The sequence below is a fragment of the Maylandia zebra genome, linkage group LG1 (assembly GCF_041146795.1).
Source record: "Maylandia zebra isolate NMK-2024a linkage group LG1, Mzebra_GT3a, whole genome shotgun sequence".
Classification (NCBI taxonomy): Eukaryota; Metazoa; Chordata; class Actinopteri; order Cichliformes; family Cichlidae; genus Maylandia; species Maylandia zebra.
Genome location: NC_135167.1, coordinates 21,208,395 through 21,232,198, shown reverse-complemented (window position 1 = coordinate 21,232,198; position 23,804 = coordinate 21,208,395). Strand labels below are relative to the sequence as shown.

At 40.8% G+C, this 23,804-nt stretch overlaps 1 protein-coding gene across 2 annotated transcripts in view; it reads right to left on the bottom strand.

Moving 5' to 3' along the window:
* Positions 1-331: 331 nt before the first annotated feature.
* pde3b (phosphodiesterase 3B) overlaps positions 332-23,804 on the bottom strand; it is a 47,770-nt gene continuing 24,297 nt past the window's right edge. Inside the window, exons 2-16 of one of the 2 annotated variants that reach the window (XM_004543188.3) lie at positions 14,663-14,713; positions 12,542-12,790; positions 12,189-12,340; positions 11,434-11,534; positions 11,111-11,330; positions 10,911-10,996; positions 10,597-10,760; positions 9,921-10,055; positions 9,408-9,519; positions 9,171-9,284; positions 8,009-8,208; positions 5,688-5,891; positions 5,356-5,517; positions 4,743-5,001; positions 332-3,241 (exon numbers count right to left, since the gene is read on the bottom strand). In XM_004543188.3, coding sequence (XP_004543245.1) covers positions 3,039-3,241; positions 4,743-5,001; positions 5,356-5,517; positions 5,688-5,891; positions 8,009-8,208; positions 9,171-9,284; positions 9,408-9,519; positions 9,921-10,055; positions 10,597-10,760; positions 10,911-10,996; positions 11,111-11,330; positions 11,434-11,534; positions 12,189-12,340; positions 12,542-12,790; positions 14,663-14,713 — 2,412 coding nt within the window. In that variant the 3' untranslated portion in view covers positions 332-3,038. The remainder of the gene's footprint in view (positions 3,242-4,742; positions 5,002-5,355; positions 5,518-5,687; positions 5,892-8,008; positions 8,209-9,170; positions 9,285-9,407; positions 9,520-9,920; positions 10,056-10,596; positions 10,761-10,910; positions 10,997-11,110; positions 11,331-11,433; positions 11,535-12,188; positions 12,341-12,541; positions 12,791-14,662; positions 14,714-23,804) is intronic. The other variant, XM_004543189.3, reaches the window with a different exon arrangement.

The following is a 23,804-nucleotide window of genomic DNA, read 5'->3' as shown; positions in this document are numbered from 1 at the left end:
CCACTCATGAGTCAAATGATTATAAATCAAACTACTAAGATCAAACCAATACATTGAGAGACGCTCACATTTTGTGTACTGATCTTGTGTGGAATTGAAGTGACCTGATCCTTCGTAAATCAAGCATAGTTTGTACATGTACTGTTCCATAAGAGGAAGTGAATACACAGTTGGTATATCTAATGTCTTTAAGGTTATTCTCCTGTTTTTATGGGGTGGCATGGACAAAAAATTAAAAATAAAATTAAAAAAAAGAAAAGAAAAGAAAGGCGTATATATTTTGGGCTCACACAGACAAACACAGACACCAATAAAAATCAATGAGAACTGCTGATACTTGAGGGATGGTGTTTTATGACAGCTATAAATAACAACAAAAATCTGTTGCCTCCACAGTGTAGATAAGGGTGAATGGTTACATTAGACAAACGTACGTATATTGATGCTACATAAGGGTAACAACCATTCATTGATGTATTTATGGCACAATCATCAGAGGACACTGTGGTTTGAAGGACTGCACAGCGAGAAGCCAACAAACTTTTACAACTTAATGAGCTGGAATACGTCAGATCAGGGGCTACCGATGCTTTATAGTCCAGCACGGGTCCATGTGAAAAAAAGAAGAAAATAAAATTATGACACGTTTGTCATATTGTTTATGGCTCTGAGTCCACCCGCTATTCTTAACACTGTCACTGCCACTTTGATCCCAGTGGAGTATTTGACACGAGCTGCTTCTCTTTTCACAAATGGTACCGGAGCAATTTTTTTGTGTGTGTGCGCGTTTTGCCAATCAGCTCATCACGGCACACAAATGAATCCATGTAGGTAACGTTTGGCACTAGCTGGGTCAGGTGATAAAGACAGGGACAGAGAGAGACGATGAAGAATATAAGAGTGGTTATGATACAGAACAGACAGACGCTGAAGTTGGAAAAATGAAAAAAGCTAAATCAAAACACCAAGCCCCACAGTTCCACACCTGGAAATAGAAGTAGATAAAAACTTTGGAAACACAAAGGTAATTACAGGATCGCAATGTACAATATGTCAGCTGTGTGTAGAAAACAGATGCATTCATTTGATTATTTTAAAAATATATCTTTATATGCACATACTCTTTTGTACAGCGGCTAAACACTTGTTTGGTATTAAAATGTGCACATCTGTATCTATTTTGTGTCTTTAAATATTACTATCTCAGTTTGCACTGCTTACTTAACATTTTCTCCAAACAATATGATTCAATAAGGTGAGAAAGGAGCTAGGTGACAGTTCTAACTTCCCTTTGATATAATGTCTTATTCTAGTGGAATGCCAAGAGTTCTTTAACCTTCCTCATGGTAGGTTAGAATATATATTTATATGTATATATATAGAAACAAAACCAAAGTGACATGAAACTTTGGATCCCTTCTTTGCAAACTGGCCAAGTCATAAGTGTGAACAAAAGAGAAAAGTTTGTCTATCTAAGGTCTGCATTTAGATACTGTTCTGTTAAAATGAGAGTTTGAATTTTAAATCATTTTAAAATTCAATTAAAAAAAACCCTAAAAAAACCCAAACACACTGTTATAGCATGTGTGCATGATGTGCTGCTGCTACAGAAGACACATTTGCAGTCTGCTGACAACCAAGAAAGGCCTTTCTCCAGTGAGATTGTAAAAAGGTTACGCAAACAGTGTATGGATGGCCAAGAGACGGCGCATACCGCATGTCCCTCTGTCACAGAGGATTTCTCGAGGATTGCTTGAATTTGTTTGTAGTCGAGTTGTTCATTGAGAGATTACAAACTACTTCAGTCACCCAGATTTTTAATCTTCTTACGTTTGAAAGTGTATTTCATATTAATGACATAAACTCTTGCAAAATAATTATTCAACTTTGCGTGAATCCTGAGTAACCTTTAAAAAAATACTTAGAATCAAAAAAAAAGGAAAATGAAGAATCCATTCATTGAATCGGCACTCCTGATCTGAATGCGACATGTTAAACACCAACCAGACGACATTTCACTGATTAGAAATCAACTGTTGCTAACAGGACAAACAAACATACATACAAATTACATAATAAAATAATTAAAAATGCGATCTCTTTCTCCCTGCTCATTCTCTCCGTCACATTCCGGACAAAAATGTTCACACATTCAAACGAAACAAAGGACAGAGAGAGAGAAAAAAAACAAAACAAAATCCAAGAAGACAGGTGGTACGCATGAGTAAAAGCATCAAAAATGATGCATATATAATGCTATTAATCAGTCAACATTTCAATACTGTCTCTGTGACTGAGTCTGATACAGTGTTTCGTGTCACCAGCAAGGAGAGAACTACACAAGCCTAGGCTCTGGGCCAATATGGACTTAGTAAAGGTTCAGACAGGCACATTTGCTATATATATGTATATATATATATATATATATTTACATATATATAATTCAAAAATATACCTGACATTGAAGCTGAAACAGTTTCAGTCTCTTGTCTTTCCTTTGGTAAAGGGTATCTACCACTTCATGATGTCATTTGCTTCAGTATGTTTCCTCTACCTTTCCTTTTGAAATACACAGAAACTGTTTTTGTACCTAAGGGAGGTGGTAAGTGTTAAGCGCTTTGCATTCAAGGCAGCATCACAGCCAAGTTACCATGGAGGACAAGTTCATCCTGGACGTCAGTCCACGCTCTTCTTTTTCTGCACCTTCTGCCTCCTCAGTCCTGGTGCGTTTCTCTGGGTGCACTTGACTCTCCATGGGGTGAAAGTGCATAGGAGTTGGGCCCCCACCGTTGCAGTAAGGATCCGCTCACAGTAGTAAGGCCTTTTTGTTTCTCCAAAAACCACGTGACTGCTTAAGCATTTGAGTGTCAGCACAGTGAATCTTTCAATATGTTTGTGTGGGCGTGTGTAAGAGAGAGGGAACGTGTGTTTTATGTGCATTTGTCAAATGTTAAAGTCGGTGAAAGGCAGGTGGTTGAGGGCCTCGTGCCCTTGTACTGCCTCTCCTTTTCTTGTCCACGCGTCTGCTCCTCTTGCTGCTACTGACGCTCCTCCCCTTCTTCCTCCTCTTGGATGACCTGGATGTCATCTGACGGAGAGGTGGGCAAACTGTCTGGCTGCTGCTGTTTGGCAAGCTCTTTGCTCTTATCCTCCTCATCGATGACCTTCTTCCACACCTTGTGGTTCTCTGTCAGGTGCTGCATGATGCTGCAGAACAACCTGCGCCGTTTTTTCCTCCTTCCTACAACAACACCAAAAATAAAAAAATAAATGTGTTTAGGGAATTCCACACTGGTGTAACTGTAACGTAAACATAAATGATTCTTTATTTTCTCAACACATCAACCGACTCCCCGTCTGACCAGGGTGGGAAATAGTCAGAGTTTGGTGCCCTGATCATAGACTGTAATTAAAGGATGGACGCACAGTGACATCACTCATTAGTTTGTAAAGTCCCATTTATAAGCCTTGATTATTTATTTTTAAAATTTCACCAGACATCACAGGTGGAGGTGGATCCAACTAAGAAACAAGAAACACTGGCCACTCTTATGATTTTTTAAAATCACAACAAACAAATTACATAAATAAAAACAATGTTTGATCAACTAATTATAAAATTATGTACTAAATAAACATCAACATGCCGTATGACTTGAAACCTGGGACTGAGACTGTAAAAGTTTCACAAGTGCTATAAATTACATTTTACTTTCATACAGATGGTCTTTAAGAGAGTTGGCCCCTGCTGGCTATCAGGACGAATGAGATATTTTGCATTGCTTTAACTTTTCAGACCTGCAGGCTTTGTTGATATATATACAGTGTATGAAACTGACTGTGCAACCAGGAATAGAAATAAATGCAACAATCAATGTCAACTAGGAACATTTCTGAAAAAATTTTGAGTGTGCAATTAGATAATAATTATTAGATAATAATTACTGATATAATAATTATATAATTACGATTTGAGTTAGTAGCAGCCAATACTGTTAACAGCTTAACAGCTTAGAACAGAAAGACAGACAAAGTGGAAGTGCTGGTATAGTTTGGTGTAGGTATAAACTCCAAGTACAGCAAAAGTTTTAGCACTGGTTAGCGTAAAGGGACGGTTTAGGTTGGTAAAGACGTTGAAAATAAAGAAAAAAATCATTGCCTTATCATACAAGGACTGTCAGCCTAACAAAACGCATTGGCAGCAAGAGGAATCTTCTAGTGCAAAACACTGAGCAGACCGAGGAAGTTGGAAGCAGTTAAATTTGACCAAAACAAACAAAATCGCTCTCAACTGTAACAACTATCATGGAAGCATGTAATTTTCTGTCTGTATATATAACAAAGTGACAACGGAGACTGAATGAGTTGATTGTTCTTCAATGTGGAGGGGGTTTTTTTGGACACAGTTCTATGCGAATTTCAGGAAAACTATCAAACAAATCGGTACCAGGAGTTATAGCGTGCTATTCTCGACACAGTCACTTTGATATAACTTTTACTGAGGTTTTCTCAAAGCTGCACAAGGAGTACAAAATAGTACAAAAGTGCTAAATACTTTAGACTGTTACACTAAATTAACCAATTAGCTTAAAAACAGGGAGAGGTAAATATCAAAATGTCAGACGAGTCAATGTCATGCCGTTAACAGTCACATGACCACAAAACCCAAAATACTAAGAATACCTGTCTCATAACGACACCTGAAGTGGCTTTATTTAAAATTTGTGGGTACCACATCTTACTTGGTGCCAGCTCTTCTTCTAGCTCATCTTCCTCATCTTCATCTTCGTCTGTTTCGATGTCCACCTGGCCCTCTTCGTCATCATCATCCGACCCCTCTTCAGTGATCCAGTGGCCAGGAAGTAAGCCAGCAGCATCGTAGGAGTTACAAAGCGGTCCTACAATGTGTGTGATGAAGGACTCCTGCAGCTTGGCCAACTGAGGGGAGGAGCGGTCCATGAAGGGGCTGATGGGTAATCCCAACCTGGATTCTTCATCTCCCTGCAGATTAAAACCGCAGATTACAGACATTTAGAGATGAGATTTGATATTTGATACAAACTATATCACAATCAGAGGAACAGAAAGCGTTGCGCAGCTCTGACTTTTTTCCTCGTATGACCATGCGCACACAAAAGCAGATTTGACACAAATTTGAAAGGTTTTTTGAGTGTTGATATTTCTTGATATTTCTTCTTTCCTGGTTTCAGGATCAGTTTTACAAGAGGGTGCACTCTCATTTTACAAAAAAGTTCAAATCTTCTAGAAGGAAATGCTTAAAGTTTAATACAGAGATAAAAATCTATGATCTATGATAACTAAAAACTCTCTGCAGCATTAGCACGCAGTCTGTACCTGTTCGTAGAACTCATTGACGATTCCTTCTGTCCATTTGAGGTGCAAGTCACGGACTTTGGCTGGTCCATTGATATCTGCCAACTTTATGCACACCTGGCACACCAGCAGTCTATCGTTCTCGTTGGTCCAATCAATTCCTGGACTGTTCACATCGTTCACCTGTTTACAAAGATGGATGCCTTAGTACAACTTGTATCGTAGACTCATTATGCCATGTATTGCTCAACTGATTTTTTTTTTAACTTAACAACCTCTCAATGCTTAAATCAATGTTTTGCAGAAAATTATACTTTTTGTAAGCTGTCTGTTCAAAATAATTCATCTCAGACCTTGGAATTGAATTCAGCCAGGAAATCAAAGTGCTTCTTGAGGTCTGTGGCCAGTATAGCCTCGATGACGAGGAAACGAAAACGCTTGAATTCCATGTGATCCAGGTTGACGAGGAAGTTGAACTCAGGTTGGGAAAGGTAGAGGCTCCAGGCAGATGCTGCATGGTGGTTCTCCAGCACTGAGCGGTCATTGTACAGCACAGCCTACAGCGCCCAGGAGGACAAAAGCACAAGGTGTCAAAGTGGCACACTAAAATGATTCCTAAAAAGTTCTAAAAGGTTAATAATAGGGTTGCTCGTGTTGTGCGTATGAGCTGCATAACTTGTATTGTGTATAAAATCGCAAAGGTATTGATTTTTAAATCCCGGGTGATCGTTCTTGAGTTATAGTGTTCACTGTTTAATAACAAAGTCCTTAGATCTCAAGGTCAAAGGTCATTGTTATTCAAACTAATCCAGACTCTTAGTAGATTCACCTATTGCATCAAACTGTCGACAAACTGTCAAGTCAGGTGATGGAGAAGTGATCATTTTGCCTTGTTCTGCAGCCACAGTACTTGTGCACTTGGCAGTCAATGAATCGTCCATAAAGTCGTCCGTATAACAAAGTATTGTAGAGGCAAATGTGAGGCCATCATTCTCAAGCAGCTAAAACCTGGCCTAAACCGGATCATGCAGCAGGACAATGTTACGAGCAAGAAAAAGAAAAGAATCAAGGCGTTTAATGGAGCAGTCAACGTCTAGAATCAACCTGACTGAAATGCAGTGGCAGGACCTTTGAGAGAGCTGTGCATAAATGAATGCAAACCTCAATGAACTGACACAATGCTGCAAAGAAGAGACAAAATTCAATGATTCAGAGGTGGTTCTATCAGCTACTGAATCGTGGGGTCACCTTAGGTTTTCACATTCTGGTTCTGCATTTTAGCCTAGTGTCTGTTAAGTAAATAATGAGACAGTGTAATATGTCATTTTCATCTTAGATCAATCTTAGTATGTAAAACTTTTACTGTGACAAGCAAAGGCGCAGACACAGCTGAAAACATCTACTGGTTGAAAGGTATCAAATGATAACAAATGTTAAAACATTTGATACCACAAAATACTTAAGATCCTTTCAACAGACATAGTGGTCGTCAACATCGTTAGCAATCAATAGGTCCAAGGTTCTTTTCTCCTTTTCTTTTAACTCACTTTCCTAGCACGAAACCCAGACAGAGTGAGCGCTATCGCTGGACATGTCGTCAAAATACAATATTTAAACTGGGGCAAGTGGTTAACTGTTTCATCGCTCATTTACATAACTCACCACCAATGAGGGAGCATTAACTGGCCATGTGGTGACAAGCTAATCTTGCACATGATCTTCATTTGTAGAGATAACTAAGGAAGTCTCAGGAAATCAAATAACACCTCAGCGTAAAATAGCCTGTCAGACAAGCACAAGTGTGGCTCGTGTGTCACGCAGCGGTGATGTAAAGAAAAGTTAAAGATTAACTGAAAAACCGGACACTAACTACATAAAGACAAACCACAAAAAATATCACGTGAGGCAATCTGATACCGAGGTGCATGCAAGTTAAAATTTAACATTATGCTTACATTGCTGCATTAGCTGTAATGCTATCTCTAGTGTAGGAACCTAATGTATCTGATGTTACTATATTGCTAGTAATGTTAATATAATAAATCATACATCTTATGTCCAGTGGCAGTAAGCATTCCTTGGGGTGGAATCGGAGGAATGTAAAAGTAAAGCCACACAATATCCGTCGGGTGACACTTCAGGGAAGCCCAATCAATGCTGCACAGACAGCCATGTGAGTTTCTGTATGTACACGAGGCTTGTCTCAGGCCAAGTGTTGATATTTGCTCTTGGGCTGTTGGTCTTCAGGGAAAACAGGTTCCAGCGCCTTTCAGGCAATGACCATCAACAGCCAGTGAGTAATTCACCCTGCAGACTTTGACATAAATGTATTTTGTACTTTGTTTTATGGAAGATACTGTTAATTTCCACAGGAAGCCTAGAGGACTATATAGACTGGCCACCAACTCTGAGTGTGAGACACCATATCTAACACTGCTGTACTAGCAAACAAAGCGCAGGACAAATACTAAGTGATTTATCCGCCTAAATAGGGGTGTAAGCTGAGTAAGTATAACTAATAACAACATTTTGTATACTCTGTCTTCACCACTCCATTTTTAGCAATCCATGAAAATGGCACTTTGCCTTAACCCATATTTTGAATTCATATTGTTATCCTCTGTTTCTGTTATGTCTGCAACCCTCTGAAGTACAAGCAGAAACTGTACGCTACCTGAGGTGCATTAGTGGCTACTAGAAAGGCATTTGTGCGACCAGGGTGGTCATAGTCGTGCATTGCAGCTGCTACATAAAGGGCCATGAGCTCCAGGGCAGGGATGTTCCAGGACAGGCAGCCATAGCTGTCATCTGAAATTGAGGAGCTCTTGGACGAGGCGTAGGATATCCTGCCTGGAGAGATTCCACTGTCTGAATCTGGAACATAACAAACAAGACTGATGAGTCTCAGCAATAAAAAAAATCAGACAGATTACACTTTTAGCTCTTTTGTAATTAAGCAAAACTAAACTGGAGCTAATGTAAAGGTCTCCATACACCTACATGCACACACACACACACACACACACACACACACACACACACAGCGTTCTATGCCAGCGTATTCGCTGTTTTAGATTTCATTTCCCAGATCACTTCCATTTTCTCACTCCCCCTCTCCTTATCAAATGACAGCTGCTCTGGCAGCAGTGGGTGCACGTCAGTGGATAAGCCTCAGATAATTTCTAATAGAGCTTAAATATCATCTGCAGAAACGAGCCTGGGAATCTCTGCCATTTGAGCCAAACCATCTGCTTTCTTTAAACCAACCCGTGAGGAAGAAACTCTTAAAAGCATCAAGCAGCAGTAACAGTGCGGGCACTTCCAAAGCATGCACACTTTAGCTAAGTTAACACAACAAGGCTAATTATGTTTAGTTGGCTGTATTTTTTTTTACCAGAACAGAAAAAAATGAAACTTAGAAGACCAAAGTGTTTCCGCATGTTAATGACATTTTAAATTTTTTTACAGTGTGAGGGAATCACTGGGAGTCAATGTTGTGCGACCATGTGTTTGGACTGCAAACAGCATTGTCTAGAGCAGCTTTCGCACATGCACTACGGCCCTGAACTTTTCAAGGCACGGAGTGAATGTAAATGAATGTAAATGTTCAATTCAGGCAGATCAATCGCTGACTTTACCCCGAGACCTATTAGTACAAAGGTCAGATAATATCCGACTGAGCGCAAATCCAGGCCCTGTGTCCTGTCACCTGCACACTCTACCCCGGTGCCTCCCTCTGTCTAAACCAAATGGCAGTATTTCCAGTGGAGGAAACTGGTATGCATGAGAAAAGTGATTTATAAGATTATAATGTAATAGTACAAACTGTTGTTTACCTGTGTCACTCCCAGTCACATGCTCACTGTGGATCTGCTGGAACCCAGGGATTGGTCGAGTGGTCAGGTACCAAACAGCGTGCAGCACATCAGTAGCATGTACCCGATTATGATCTGTGTGTTTTTAACCATAACAGTTTAACTTAAAAATTATTGTGCTTGATTATTGCAAAAATAAACATAACCATGTATAAGATTTTTTTTTAAGTCTTAAACACTGCACAGCGCAACACTCACAAGGAATGTCTCTGTATCCATTTTCCAGAGCACAGAAGTATGTCATGAACTCCCTCACAGGGATCTTGAAGATCTCAAAGAGACACATATCCTGGAAAAGGGTGTATGTCACCTGGGGAAAGAAAAGGCAACTTTACTAAAACACCCATCCGAAAACAGGAAAGCCAGCGACATCACATCAGTTTAGTGCTACAGTAAAACAAAGTAGATTCCACAAGTAATAAAGTCCACAGTTGGCTCAAACTGAATCATACTCATAATCATAATCAGTCATAACTTAGGGAGGAGGTACCGGAGCATCCAGGCTCCACTAGACTGCTGAAAATGTATGAAGCTGTGCCTCTGGGGCACCTCTGCTAATTCTGGTAATCAAAGTTTACGAAAAAACTGGACATATTCACTTCAGACTAAAAGGTTTAAAGTCTATCCAACAGGGAAAACAATGGTCATTATATGCTACTAGTAGAACTGCTTATCAGATATGTACATATTGGGTTTGGAGTTGTTACTAACATAGCTTAGGATCCTTCCGGTCTTCCCTCCTGTTTTGTCCACCAGGTCAAAAATCTGGAAGTTCCAGGTGTTCATCCTCTCCATGAGGGTCTCGTGTTCCTCAAGCATAGGATCTAGCATAAACTCCTGTTCATCCTGATGACACAAGATCATTAGGCTCACTATAGACAAACAAACAACAAAACAATGCAGTATTTTCCTTCTGATTCTGCAGCTAGCCTGCTGACAGTTTGATCAGAGATTTGCAAATATTTTGTTTGCTGGTCACCGCTAATGTACCCTTCTGCTGATAGCAGGACCTCGCATGGCGTATTAAAACGGTGCTAAACACCTTGCTTCGTATCTCCGATAAACTCCCAGGAAGTTGTCATTGAAGGCTTTTTACAGCTTCTTTGGGCATTGCATGGTCTGACCTTGGGAGGAATTTGCTGAGATATCTGATCCTCGAAAGCCTGAGCAATAAGACCAGTTTTTTGGTCTGACTGCTCCAGACCAAAAAACTCCCCAAACGTCTCACACTTGTTGATGATCAGTTCTTCAAGTGCATTTGATTAGCAGTATCTGGCTGCTAATCACCCTCTTAACTTCTACGGGAACAGTGCACTTATGTTTTTTTCACAGGTTGTTCTCCGGTCGATAATCACACTGTGAGTAAAAGCCCTCTGATTAAGCTCACCTCTGATTCCTGAGTCTGCTGGTCTGTGCTCGTGCTCTTCTCCTTCTCCTCCTCTGTCAGCCTCTGGTTCCCCCCATCGTCTGGGCACCCATCTTCAGACACATCCATCTCCGAACTCTCCTCCCTGATCAGAGGTTCTCCTATGAACTCTGGTCCTTCCCCTGCTATGTATAAAAACACAATGTAAAACCACCCAGTAATGCATCACATGCAGAGAAAAACATTAGCACCTTACGCAGCTTATAGAAGTTTTATATTTTCAACCCTAAGACTCGAAACTGTGCCATTGTTCCATAACATCTAACTATATGTACCTGAGCGTCTCCGCTGAGCCTCAGTGGTGTACGGTTGATGGGATTCCCCTGTATCACTGTTGCCCTTGAGCATCTGACGACCACAGCTAATAATCACAGACATAACCAAATGCAATCCATCATATATCTTAACGGCAATCGCTGATAGACTGGATAAAAGATGACAGTGTGGCGTGTCTCTTCAGTTCTGCAGGTCTCACCTGGTGCAGAGAGGTAAGGCGGAGCTACGGAAATCAGGGGAGTTTACTGTGTAGCCCAAGGGTTTATGCAGGTTCAGATTTACACTAGGCTTCGTCAAGAAGTCAGCCGTGTCTGGGAACTCCACAGGCAATCGAGGAACAAGGGATGATGAAGAACCTGTGCCTACAGTGGGAGGACTGTGGCTTGGAGAGGTGACGGGGCTCAGGCTCGGTGATGTGCCTAGAGAGAATAAAGGGAGTGCAGGAAAAGACAAAAACAGAGTCAAACATGAGTAATAAACAGACGTGCAGTGAGTCCGAGGAGCTTTATATTTAAGTCTCACCTGCTCTCCTGGGCCCCGCATGGTATGTGAGGGTGACAGAGGAAGATCTCTGCTTGGGAATGGTGAGCAGGTTTGCATTAGGCCCATTGGACAAACCTGAGCTGCAGGACAAAAACACATATATTAAACACGGGATTTATCAAGAAAATATAAAAAGGGTTTCTTTTTATCAGATGTTATGCATTATCCAGACAAAGAACAACAGTTCAAGGCTACTCTGGCAAGCCAATCACGTTACACTACAGAAACAAAGACAAAAAAAGGTGCCAACATAGCCAATCCTCTCCTGCCATCCAGTGGAGACACACGGTAACAGGCACTGCACCCCACCGTCACTATGGTAATTCAAACCAATTTTGAAATGAATTTATTTAAAGCTTCTAAACCCATTTTTAACACTGAAGTGTTATGCTATAATTAATAAGTCCATTTCTTGATTGTGCATCAAAGAATAGATTTGCTAGTCCTTGGTTCATCGAGGTAGCCTTAGTTAAAGAAGTGACAACTGTACTAAAAGTACAGTGATTTATTTACATTTGGGTAAAACTATCACTGCACTTACTTTTCATGATAACTTTCATTATGACTTTCTGGCAATAAAAGGAACACGTTAGATCCTGCAAGAAAAGCAATTTTATCTGCTCCAAAACAGGAGAGATTCAAGTAAGAGATAAATAACGTGCGCTAGCAGCTCTACAGATACTCTTGTGTTTCTGCGAGGTGGTAAGGTAGACGGCTGAGTTTGTGATGAGTACCTGATCAAGTTGAGGTCAGGGTGGGGTCTCTTGCCGTTGTTACGTTCCCACCGTAAAGAGGCGCAGTCAAGAGAAGGGAGTGTGGAGGATGCAGATGAGGTGGAGCTACGCCTTGGCTGAGGGGTGGGGAGGCTGTTTCTGCTGTTCAAACCCTGATTGGTGAAGAAAGATCCAGTGATAAATATATGTTTTATACAGTAACATTAACATCATAAGTTAACTTGGCTGACTATTTGAAACTAGTAATCAGTTTTATGGCTTCAGAACTATTTCCCATCACAAACCAGTGCTGGTTAAAACTATTAATAACTGATAAGGGACTAGTTTTGTGCAGTAGTAACACTTGTTCCCACCTTAATAGGTTTCCTATCACTCCTCTCTACAGAGTCCTCCACCTCATCGCAGGAGTAGAAACCTGGAAAGGGGGTAAAAGGGTTGACCCTGGGGCGGCATGAGCCTGAAAACGTCCCCATGAGGCTGGAGATGCTGCGCAGAACTGAGATAGTGTGTGGAGGCAGCGACGAGTCCATGAGCAGGTCTGACACCAGATTCCTGGCCTCGTTGATGACTGAAAGGTCCACACCGTTGCCGCTCACTGCACCCTGTTGTAAATGCACATTCACTGCACAGGTTAGGGAGCAGAGCTGCAAAGGCAGACATAAAATGACAGTTAAAAGTTTATGGTTTGTGGTGTCTAGTAGACTCCTGCTGGAGTGTGAGTACTGGTTTATGGCAGATAGGTGGCCAGGAATAGTATGAGGTTTATAATCGCGTTCTTTATTTCTTCACGCTCTCTTTTATAAATTCCACTTTCCCATAAATTACACATAAACTGTGCAAAAACATGAAGAAGGCATTTTAAATGATTCTGAATCCGGTCCTTGACGATTTTGGTTTCCACTGACTGTTATGTCTTTGTGTAAATTGCACAATGTACATCAACTTTATATACAGTCACGTGATAGATAAAGATAACGTTTTCACAGGACTCTATTCATCACTGTAAAAAACTAACAACCCATGACTCAGCCACTCGTAGGTCTACTTTTAACAGCAATAACTTGAAGTTATCGTTTTCTTTATGACTTTATCCATCTCTTACATCATTGTTTTTTTTACCCACTTCCTTTACAGCATTGCTTCAGTTCAATGAATTTTGGGCATTTGTGCACCCACAGCTCCTTCAAAGTCACACCGTTTCAACCAGGTTGATTTTGGACACCTTGATGCTTGTCTCTTCAGCCATTCTGCTGCTGCTCTGTTTGGGATTATTGTTCTGCTGTTTGGCCTATTTTAGGCTGAGCTTTAGCTCTCAGTTAAATGGTCTCACATTCACTGATAATTCATTGTCAACCCAATAACTGCAAGGTGCCATAATAATGTGGCTGCTAAATCATCAACCCTCCACCACCATGCTTGACAGTTGCTTGTGTAGTGTTTGTGTTGATGTGTTTGTGTTTGGTTTTCCCCAGATGTGGTGAAATGTATTACAGCCAAACATCTCTACCTCGGTCTCATCTGTGGTTTGTTCGGATGCAGTTTTGCAAACCTAAGCAATTTTCTTCTTAGAGAGAAGATGCTTTGTTCTTGCAACCCTTCCAACGAAGCCGTACTTGTTCAGTCTTTTTGAACTTTAGCATTTAACATGCTAACTGTGGCCTGTTAAGTCTGAGATGTAGCTACTGGGTTTTTTGCAGTTTCTTCAAGCATTTCACGCTCTGACCTTGGGTTGAATTTCCTGGGATGTCCACTCCTGGAAATCTTGTGGCATTTTGTAACACACACTTGAATGCTCCAGACTAGAAACTAACTTCTTCTAGAAACTTCTGCGTTTCTGGTGCCGCTCACACTTGCGTTTACATTTAATCAAGTACATTTGATAAGCAGCACCTGACTGCTACTTACCCTCTTAGTTCCTATGGATGGACTAAGGGTGTACTTAGTTTTTCACAGAACTGCAGATCTGATGTGTAATTTAAGTGTTCCCTAATTGTTTCTAAACACTATGTATTGTTTCCAACTTCTTCTTCCACATGATTTCTATTTTCTTGTCTCCTTATCCCTCTTCTCTTCCTCTAGCCTTTTGCACAGCAAGATAATAAAAATAGTGTACGTGGATGAAAACACACTGTCTAGACCAGAAATTTGGATTATTGAAGTGACATGCTATTGTCTAAAGTGAAATCCCCAAAATTGTGAGCGCAATCTGTTACAGGGTTTTATCCCTTCTTTTTTTTAGAGCAGATTTCATATGAAATGCTGTTGTTTGTGAGACACAAGAGCAAAACCTGACGAAAAGGTTGCTGTAGGAACAAAATGCGTGTTTTAACTTAACGCACTAAACCTGAATTACTCTCTGTGGGTGGACTACAGACTGACTATCTAAAAGAAACTATATAGGCAGTGTGTTTCCTGAATTACCCACAACCTTAAACCCTCATAAACATGCGAGCTAAACAAAGCACAGCACTGACCTGATACTGTGGTTTGTACCAGTGTTTCAGATCCCAGTCCCATAAGATCATCTGAAAAGAAGAAACAAAGGAAACGTCAGTCAAATGTCATCTTTGTATGTTGTGTGTTTATTTATAAAAGAGAATATGAAATGTATCTACACAGATGGAGCTCGGGCTCTGACCTATGCTCCACTTTGAGCACAATGCTTTATGACCTTATAGAGCAGGCGCCGGTGGGCCACAAACAGACAGCTTCTGCTCGTCTGTTCTTCATGTTATCTAAAGTTTAAACACAACAGTGTAGTCGCAGATTACATTAGGGATTCCCCGTGCCACAAAATACAAATTTTACTACAGGTATGCTAATGCAGTCTGCCTGAGTGACGGCAGACAGAGGCCTCTCACTGAAAGCAAAAGCAGAAAAGCAAACCACGAAAACCACCAAGGTGCGTCTACAATAGAGCTATGAGATCTTATCAAGCCTCAACTACGTCAATTAGAAGCGCTATCTGTTGGTAACTACAAAGGAGCTCTCACATATTACAGAGCTGCACAGTCAAAGTGCTGTGCAAGTTGTTTAACAGTATGTTTCAGAAATAGCCTAAAGCTTTATGACAGCATATACAAATGTAGCAATTTGTAAGTATTTGAATTTAGTTATCCTCTTGCACATTTTCTGTTTTCCTAACATTTCAGCCATGCACTTTATAAAATATATGCATATGCATTTCTGGGTAGCATAACAAATCACAACGTGAAGCTTACGAACTGGATAAATGTGTGCCAAAAAGTGAACTTTCATGTGTAAAAATCCAGACATTAAACATTTCTTTTGCAGCACCAGCATGCAGTCTCACCCCGCTCCACAAGAGGGAGAACCGCAGGGGAGTATGCCTCACACAGAAGCAGCACAAGTCTCATCTGATCATGTAAACACGCATGCAGCCATGATACCATCAGACATAATTAGGTCACAATCAGCAAAATCAAAAGCAAATTTTTATCATTCTGAAATATTACTGTTACACGGGACTGAGCAGAGGAACACTGAAAAGCAAAAAGTTTGCGTTTTGGCACTTAAATGCCAAAACTAGCTATTTTACACTATATTTTTTACCAGCTGCAGCATCATTTGTTGATTATGTCCATACAGTAATCTATTACTAAGCTTGATAAATAGATCAGTAGATCCATGCCATCTCCTCTAATCACGGACTGTTTCACTGATCAAAGTGGGATGATGGGTGTTTGTCATCAGCATCTGTACAGTGCTGCCAAACATTTAATATGGCAAATAAGCCCTGCCATGGCAACCCGACATAGAGGCCAGCAAACAATGCTCCATACACCATGGCAACGAGATGGCGGGAGACAGCCTGAGGACAGAGTTGTTGGCCTTCTGCTTGTTTACAGAGAGAAATAGAAGGGCCGAAACAGAGAGGGAGATGGGTAAAAGCTGAAGGAGCGGATGCCATTAAAGCCGGGATGGAGAGTAAAGGGCTGAGACCTACAGAGAGAGAGACAAAAAAAAAAAAAAAACATGTGTACAAAAGCTGCCAAAACCTCACAGTTACACTAGTCTCTTCACTTCTCTCCTTCTCCTCTGCCTTACCTGAGCGCATAACGCACAAGAGCACGGGCTCCTCCGTGATTCTCGCTAAGCTCAGAAACAGGAATAGCTGGATGAATCACTGCTAGCGCCACAACCGGTAAAGCTTGTGTCAAGAGGCACGTGCTCCTTGTGCACGTGACGCGATAAAAATCTTTCAATGAGCACGAAATATTGTCTCCAGCGACGTCACGAAATCATAGCATGGGGAAAGAAGCACAATTCAGCACACGTAGACACCTTTACGCAAGCAGCCGCACAGGCACAGCAAAACACAAGTGAAATGCCATTCACCTCTTTCACCATCGTGCAAGCATTGCAGCTATACTCGTCAAAAGTATTGTGCAGCATGGATATAACACGTACATGTTTATCCTTATGAAACAGTAATACACCGATAATAAACATAGTTAATATAGGTAATATGCAACTTTCCCTTCTAATTTTAAGTACATTTTGATACAACTTATACTTAAACGTGCTATGACAGTTTTTCACATTGTGGTAGAGTTTTGTTTTGTTTTTACTCAAACTAATTAAAAGCTAGATTTGAATCAAACTAAACTAAACATGCTTGCAGCTTAATTTGACTTTTTCTGACATGATGCCGATTATGTCAGACCACCTGCTTATCTGATTAATTTAATTAATCAACACATTTTTTACGTAGGAGCAGTGACACATTAACAACTGAACATATCGCCTATATGAGGATTATTTTATCTCCAGGACGGAAATTATCAGACGCACGCATTTTTAACAGTCAACTACGGGCAATGCAGGACATATGACGTCCACTTGCTCGCTGTGAATTATCCGGATAATCTTGCATTGTTCTCACATGGAGTTTGTACTAGGGAGCTGCCAACTGACGTCTCCAGAGTTTTTGAGCTTCTCTGCATGTTTGAAGATGGCTAGAAAGCGAGCTGTACAGATAAGAACACACATCAAAACACACTGGCAAATACTGATAAACATGGCATAACATGAAATGTGAAAATAACTCCTCTCACAGGTCATAAATATTTCCTAACAGGAGTCAATAAAACTGTGCGGGCCATTAGGCCTCCGGCTGGTTACACCTGTGTGTCATATTAGCTGGGCTGTGTGGCGCGAGAGGTGCTAGAACTGATAAAAACATGCTAATAAGAGTGCGTGGGGAGGGCAGAGAAACGGTATCAATGGCAGCCAGACAGGAAGGGCATTTGCATGTAGAGGAGCGGGGCACTGCTGACGTCAGTGTGCAGCGACACACACAGCGTCAGCAGCCCTCTGCACATGCACTTGCTGATAATGAGGGCTAAGCTCTGGCTGTCAAGACCTGCAGAGGGGGACAAGATGATACAGCCTGATTGTTTTTAAGACTATATTCAGGAAAAAAGTGCAATAGGGGTGGGGGGTGGAGGCACATCCTGAACTGACAGAAGTGTGCCTGTAGCTTAGTGTAAGAGCTCAGGCAGGCTAAGGAAGAAGCAGACTGGGATTAAAAATTGTCTCTGAACTTCTGACCTTGACAGACTTGCTACAAGGCTTTATCCTACATTCAACCGCAGATAAACTGGAAACCTGTGTGATAAAATATTTTGCTTTACTAAAATTCTTCAAATTTAGCATGCATTACATCACAAGGACGGATTTTCTAATTGCACTTTGTAAAAACTCAGCTGGACAGCCCACAGGGCCAAAGACTTTTGCTGGTCTCAACAGCAGCCCCATAGATCAGCAAGTCCAATGGGAAAAATCAGGGGCCTCCAGATGGCCAGGCCGCCTATGGCTGTCACCAGTGTTGTCAGGGCGACCTGGCAAGGCCATGGAAAATTCTTTGACTGTGGAAAGGAGCTCGTTCAAAATGTCATTCCTCTCTTTCACACTCATCTACTACTTCACTGGACCTGGAATTGTTCAGCGCGTGCCTTGCGCAAGCAAACATCTGCAAGTGTCCTTTGGAGTATTTTTAAATACTATAAAACCGGTTTCTTGGTATTTGTATATATCAGACAAACTGTATTCTACTACAAAGAATACAAGTAGAGTTGCTGCATCCACATATCTTAGACTCATATTTTATATGCAGAAAAGACTTTAAAAGAATTAAATTGGTAAACAGACGTCACCAATTCAGTGTCTGACCAAAGATGAAATATGGTCAAAATTCAGGGCAGGGATAGCTCAGTAGGTAGAGTGGTGGCCCCATGATCGGAAGGTCGGGGGTTCGACTCCACTGAACGGCTACCCTGAGGTACCCCTGAGCAAGGTACCGTCCCTACACACTGCTCCCCGGGCGCTGCACTGGCGGCTGCCCACTGCTTCACTGGGTGAATGGGTTAAATGCAGAGGAACTATTTCCCTATGGGGACTAACACGCACACTTTACAATTCCCTCTTGTGTTCCTGAGCTGCAGCTTTAAATAATGGCGAGTGTGTTTTTGCAGCAGATTGCTATGAAGGCAAGTGAATTTGACCCTTGACCTTGTGCATATCAAATGTCATCACTTCTTGAGCTATGGCTTTTGTTAATTCACAGCGACCTTGATCTTTGACCAACTGATTCCAATCAGACTGAACTTGAATCCAAGTAAACCTCTGTGCAAAATTTGAAAAATGCTCTCTAGACATTTGAGAGAAACACACAGAAGACAGCAGCTGTTAATTCAATGTCTCACTTCACCTCACCATCATTATCTCTATGCATTTTCCACAATAAAAACATCTAACATCTACTATCGTCTGATCCTCAAGAGTGTACTTGCACTTTTTTATCTGGAGTTTAACAAACTACACCACAAGAAAGCATTTGAATACAATATTCTAAAATGCAAAAAGAAATTGAAAGTGGTTTTTTTTTTTTATTTCTCTATCAGGTTTCCCCTTGATATGGCAAAATTTAAATTGGCAGACTTTCAAAGAGAGATTTCTGATTTCCTCCGTATCATCTGACGTATCATGTGATGTGTTCATAGAGCATCTTTGAAAACAACACTCCTGTTAGCTAAGAACAGGAAACTGAGGCAAGAGTTTGCATGGCCTTGTCGAAATTGGACAAGAGAAGATTGGGGGGAGGAAACATTGCCTGGTCTGATGAGTCTCGATTTCTGCTGATAACATCGTGAGGGCATGGATCCATCCTACCATCTATCTGTGGTGTAATGGTGTGGATATTTTCTTGGCACACTTGGCTCAGTACCACTTGAGTACCATTTAAAAACCAGAGCCTACATGAGTACGATTGCTGACCATTGTCTATCCTTTTATGTCCACAATCTACCCATCTTCTGATGGTTACTTCCAGCAGGATAATCAGCCGTATCATAAAGCTCATCAGCCTGGTTTCTTGAACATTTAACAATGAGTTCACTGTGGCCGCCACAGTCACCAGATCTCAATCCAATACAGCATACAGGATGTGGTGAAACTGGAGAGTCCCATCAAGGATGTGCAACCAACAAATCTGCAACAACTGTGTGATGCTATCACTTCAATACGGATCAAAATCCACGAGGAATGTTTCCATGATGAATTCCGGCAAAAAGGGTCCAACCCAGTTTTAGTACCATGCAACTAATGGCCATGTGGTAACCAGTGAGTTTTTATGAATTTGTTTTTGCTCTTCCCAATTACATCACCATATGGTTGGTTACATTTACTACAGACTCCACTTCCCACCCTATTGGGAACTGTACACTGCAAATCTAACTGTGTGATTACACCTTTTAAACTACTGGGAACTGTAAAGGCAATCCACTGGTCCATCCTTAATGTAACATCCATCTTATGAGGTTAAGGCTTTAACAATCTCTAATGAAGATAAGCCTAAACAGTTGGTCTTTAGCACTAACACTATAAGAACTGGTTGTGTAAACTACAACAACTGGTACATGCTACATGATACGATAAGATAAGCCCCATTAAATAATTATCCACAATATTTTAGGAGGCTAACAAAGGAGCAGCCCGGAACTAATGGCAAGTACACAAATAACCTCCTAAAAAGTGTCGTAAATAGAAGAATGAGGAGGGCAGATGAGGATAATTGTTATTGTAGCTATTTCTCTCTATTTAGAGTCATTACTGAAAGCTGATCTAAAAAAGATCATTTATAAGTCCAATAATATTTCTTTGTCTCACACTATTATGAGAGTAGGTCCTTTCACATTTTTCTCATGCTGCATAATGTTTTCTTTAATTATTTCTTCATTTTTATAGTCATATAGTTTAAGAAAATCCTAAAGGGGACACTTATATGAGTAAATCATAGCATGAGATAAGTCATGTACAACATAAACATTTACTATAGCTCTTTTCTATTTCCATATGGGTGTTGCTACCATCTTGTGAACTATATACTCCATTCAAACCAGTTCTACAGAAAGCTTTTACACTCGCGTGACCTTTATCACAGACCAAGATACCGTGAAAAGTTCCAAATCCTCCTTTTTATTTGTCTCCTTCTAGAAAAACATTGTTGTTTGTTCTCAGAGGAGTATAATTCGTTTACTCTAGTTTCCTTGATAAGTTACAGATGCCTTTTCATGGGACCCCACCAGCTCCAGAGTGTACTTAAGTGAACAACAAGCAAGAGCAAGTATCCACAGATGTGCATGCAAAACCATGTTCAGCCATGTTTTGTGCTGGGCTTGTTTATTTTTAATGTATATGTGTAACAACTATTTAGAATATCTTTGTGGAGCTTTTTGCAGTTTGCAGGCCATTTGTAACATGGTAGACTAATGTGCCTGTGTTAATTCAGCTCCATATTATTGTGTGAAGTTGCACTGGGTTGGGAGTGGTTTTGTGTGTGTGTGTGTGTGTGTGTGTGTCACATTTTTGGTGAGCCAATGGCTGGAATGGGGTTGGACTAATTAGAGGCAGGTGTACTTGATTGCACTGATACACTGGTCTACTTATAGCCCACACTACAAACACTGCTGTGTCGTTTTGTCTCTCTGTGCAGGTATGTAATGTGATGAAATCAGATATGTTTGGGATGGATGGATTTTGTGCTATGAATTCTATAGTGAAAGTGTCGTTTTGTCTCTCTGTGCAGGCCAGGGCCTATTATATGCCACAGCCTAAAGGCAGCAGAGTTGCAGAGGCTGGAGTGACCACTGGCTATATGCTTGCAGGGTGGTGGGTCTCCAAGGACAACTTCTAACCCTGTTACAGGCAACACGTGGAGTGCAACTGGCCGTGTGGCATAGCTGGCTCTGGCCTTGGGACTGTGTGGTTTTTTTTTTTTTTTTTTTTTTTATACAATTCATAAATGGGACACTGGACTGTTTTATCTTTTATCTCTTGATATATTTTTTTGTCAATAAATTATCTTTTAGAATTTTATTGACTGTCATCTTTTTGCCCACGACAGAGACGGTTGGTCAGACCTAGAATCTTTCTTTGGGTGTGTTACACATTTTTCACCTAAAAAGCAGCATTTCCAGATTTCCGTGCCCTATAGATAATAATAGTTTTAATAACAAGCGTAAGTGGTCCCAAATGTGATGTGACCACATGTGCCCATTTGTCAAGATTATGTTACAAATGAGACTAATAAAATTTTGTCCTGCAAAAATCACATGTGGGATGAAGCAGCAGAGCAAGACTTTACTGTATGTTGTGAATTAAATGTGGAATGTGAATTTGTCCTCGGAGATGTAATGGAAAATGAGTTTTTATAAAGTTAAATAAATACAACTAAAACTACATCTAAAAATAGCAGCAAAAAACAGGAAACCAGAGGAATTTGGACAAGACCAAGTGATTGATCAGCTTCAACACTAATCCAACATCCAAGCATGTCTGGCGTACATCAACAAAGCTTTGTTTAATCAAAGACTAAGGCTAAAGACACTTATGGTCGCTCCTTGCAGCTGCAGACTGATCTTCTCATCTTCTATCATTGAGGCCTAGCATGTGATTTTACTATGGCACTTTGTTTACATGAGTTTGTAGATGTGCGGCACACAGCCTGTGCACACGCAGGCGCTAATTCCACAGGGGAAAATTGTTGCTGCTGTCTGTGTCCCCACAAAAAGCAGATGGGCTGGACAGAGGCTAACAGAGAAAGAGAATGGAAGAGTTATAACTAAGCTCAACTTGACTTTTGGAATGTAGAAGGAAAATTATGCGTGCCAAGTTGGATACTGCTGTCAAGGCGTAGAGACTGGACAAGCCTGAGGCATGTGGAAAGGGTGTTTTTTGTCAGATAGTTCAACTCAAAATATTAGATGACTTTTTTTTAACTTTATGTGGCACAATCTGAGGTACTAAACTGACCCATTTACACCCCTGTGTGGTGAAGGAAATGGCTATGAGCCGACACTAAGAAGTTAATTTGTGTTCAACATGGTCGATGCCAAAGAAACTGCTGATCAAATAAAGTTTTAGCAAAAGACACAGAGGCCTTACAAGCAAAAGCATGCAGAACACATTGGAGGAGTCTACAGTAAAAACACGTGGCTGCCTAAGGAAGCAAAGGCAAGAGCAGAAATCACTCAGGCAGCTCTGTTTCTGCAGGTGTGTCCTCAATTCAAGAGAAAGTGGCGGTAGAGGATACTTAAGTGTCCTGGCAGACTTTCCACTTTGTTGATTTACAGTACAACACAGTTGACCTAAGATCACTCTTGGATCTCCCAAGAAAAGATACAGGAAGTCTCTTTGTGTGAGTGTTGCTGCTGCTGCAAGAAGTGTCAGTAAACAGCGAGTACTTCTTATGTCTTTGCTGGCTTTTTGGGGGGCTTTTGTTTTTTGTATGTCATCAGTTTTATTTTGAGTAATTGCTCTAAAATAATTTGATCAAAGACCAGAAAGACATTAGAACGCTTCAGCTTTTGTTTGCCTGTCACACAAGGCGGAATAAATAAAACACACTGCACGTAAAATATGGTTAAAGCCAACATATCTACCACATTGTTTGCTAGACTACCATTTTAAAGCCTTGAATATGCCATTTTGCCTATGAGCACCCAGGGTTTTGGGGTAACCATATTTGCAGGAGAGGGTGGAATGAAAAGTTGTCACCGAAAGCTAACTACTTTTCTGCTGGTACAAATAACCACACAGCAAGCCATCTGTGTCACCACCCAAGTTTTACTCAAAGTGGTTATGCACTTAATTGAGCATAACTTTGAAGTGGGCATTATATTCATATGCAGACACCATCTGCATTCACCAGAGATGAGTGTTTTGTCTAGACCATTAGGCTTTCCGCTTTGACAAAGCATATAGTTAGGGCTGGATCAGGTGACCCTGAATCCTCCTTCAGTAATGCTGCTTGGGGCTTCCCACAGTGCACCAAATGTTTCGTGTTCACTCACCTTCTTCGCTCACTATGTGCTTGCACACCACTCTGCATTTAATTATTAGTTATTAATTTCATGCTGTCTTCCATTGTTTTCCTTCCTCACTCCCAACAAGTCATGCTAGATGGCTGCCCCTCCTTCAGCCTGGTTCTGCTAAAGGTTTCTTCCTGTTAAAAGTGAGTTTAATCTTCCCACTGTTGCCAAAGTGCTTGTTTATAGTAGAGATGGACCAATCTGATATTAAGTATCGGTATCG